Source organism: Myotis davidii, unplaced genomic scaffold, assembly GCF_000327345.1.
Source record: "Myotis davidii unplaced genomic scaffold, ASM32734v1 scaffold2829, whole genome shotgun sequence".
Lineage (NCBI taxonomy): Eukaryota > Metazoa > Chordata > Mammalia > Chiroptera > Vespertilionidae > Myotis > Myotis davidii.
In genome coordinates this window covers 1-1828 of record NW_006299731.1, presented here as the reverse complement: position 1 = coordinate 1828, position 1828 = coordinate 1, and the positions used below count along the sequence as shown (strand labels likewise).

Below are 1828 nucleotides of genomic sequence, written 5' to 3'. Positions count from 1 at the left end.
CCCAGGTTCAATTCCTGGTCAAAGGCACATGCCCAGGTTGCAGGCTCGATCCCCAGTGTGGGGCGTGCAGGAGGCAGCTAATCCATGATTCTCTCTCATCATGGATGTTTCTATCTCTGACTCTCTCTCCCTTCTTCTCAAAATTAATAAAAATGGATTTAAAAAATAATAAATAAGTAAAACTCCCCCCGCCCGGGTGATGCGCCGTGTGCTCTGGGTCACCAGCATCTCATCTGTGCCGGCAGCCGCGGGGGCCTGTGGGGGCTTCCTGTCCCGGCCTTCGGGGCGCTTCTCCAGCCCGTCCTACCCCGGGAGCTACCCCAACAATGCCCGCTGCGTGTGGGACATCGAGGTCCAGAACAACCACCGCGTGACCGTCGTCTTCAGAGATGTGCAGTGAGTGGGGTGCAGGCGGCCATGGGGCCTTGGGGGGACCTGGGGGACGTGGGGAAGGGAGCGACCGGAGCAGGAGCTCTGGGAGAGAGGATGCCCGTTGGCATTCTGCCCGTGAGTGCGGTTTTCGACCCAGCACAGGGGCAGCCGCGGCCGTGGGGCCAGCACAGGGCCTTGGCTTCCAGTCTGTGTGGTCCCTACTGCCCAGTGTGGCCACAGGACGTCACTGGACTTTCCCGAGCCTCAGTCCAAAGAGAGGGATGAGCCGGCCGGCGTGGCTCAGGGCTGGAGTGTCCACCTCTAACCCAGGAGGTCAGGGCTGGAGTCCCAGTCAGGGCACGCGCCCGGTTGTGGGATCCATCCCCAGTAGGGGGCGTGCCGGAGGCAGTCGATCCATGATTCTCATCATTGGTGTGTCTATCTCTCTCCCCCTGTCTCTTCCTCTCTGAAATCAATAAAAATATATTTTAGAAAAATAGAGGGGTAAGCCCTGGCCGGGTTGGCTCAGTGGGTAGAGTGTCAGCCCTCAGACTGAAGGGTCGCAGGTTCGATTCCCGGTTGCAGGTTCGATTCCCGGTCAAGGAATCGGTGCAGGCTCGGTACCTGGCCCCAGTCGGACCGCGTGTGGAAGGCAACCTATCTCTGTCTCTGTCACATCGATGTCTCTCTGTCTCCCCCCTCCCTCCCACTCTCTCTAAAAATCAATGGGAAAATGCCCACAGGGGAGGATAGCAAAACAACAGCAAAGCCTTCTGTTAAGTGGAGCCCACCCTGTGTCCGCGTCCGCAGGCTGGAGAGCAACTGTAACTACGACTACATCCAGGTGTTCGACGGCCCCGCCCTCAGCTCCCCGCTCATCGCCCGGGTCTGCCACGGCTCAAGGGACTCCTTCACGTCGTCCTCCAACTTCATGTCCATCCGCTTCGTCAGCGACGGCAGCGTCACCCGCAGCGGGTTCCAGGCCGAATACTATTCCCGTCCCTCCAACCACAGCACCAGTAAGTCCCAGGCTCTCGGGGCGGGGTGCCTGCCCCCCCACCCGGCACCCGCATAGGCGGGACACCAGACCAGAGCCGCCGGCAGGTCCGCGTTCCGGATCTGCTGCCAGAAGGGACCAGTGGACGCCGTGCCCAGGGCGGAAGTGGCCCTGGCGGGAGGCCTGTGACCAGCAGAGTGAGGGGCACAGTGACCGTGTCCTGAGACCTGGCACATGTGGCTGCCACCTAACTGCTCCAGCCCCAGCAGAGGCTGATGGCCAGCACTGGAGCTGTGCAGGGGACGGACAGATGGACGGACAGACTGACTGTGGCCGGCGGGCAGGTGCTGTCCAAGCCCTTGTTCCGCGGGACTCTGCCCTGCCGGCTCCATAGCCCACGGACCCAATTTCACCGCGTCCCCACGTTTCCACCCGAGCATCACTTTACTCTGCGGCTCA

At 61.4% G+C, this 1828-nt stretch overlaps 1 protein-coding gene across 1 annotated transcript; it reads left to right on the top strand.

Moving 5' to 3' along the window:
* Window positions 1-176: 176 nt before the first annotated feature.
* Window positions 177-1570, top strand: LOC102771121 (deleted in malignant brain tumors 1 protein-like). The gene is made up of 2 exons (XM_006775932.2): window positions 177-396; window positions 1183-1570. The coding sequence occupies exons 1-2, from the start codon at window positions 200-202 to the stop codon at window positions 1445-1447; spliced, it is 462 nt and encodes a 153-aa protein (XP_006775995.2). The 5' UTR covers window positions 177-199; the 3' UTR covers window positions 1448-1570.
* The last annotated feature ends 258 nt before the right edge of the window (window positions 1571-1828 follow it).

Excerpts from the sequence above, each read along its gene's own strand:
- LOC102771121 (XM_006775932.2), top strand. The coding sequence starts at position 200 with ATGCGCCGTGTGCTCTGGGTCACCAGCATCTCATCTGTGCCGGCAGCC. Across the intron at positions 397-1,182 it reads GTCGTCTTCAGAGATGTGCA|GCTGGAGAGCAACTGTAACT; the intron begins GTGAGTGGGGTG and ends CCGCGTCCGCAG.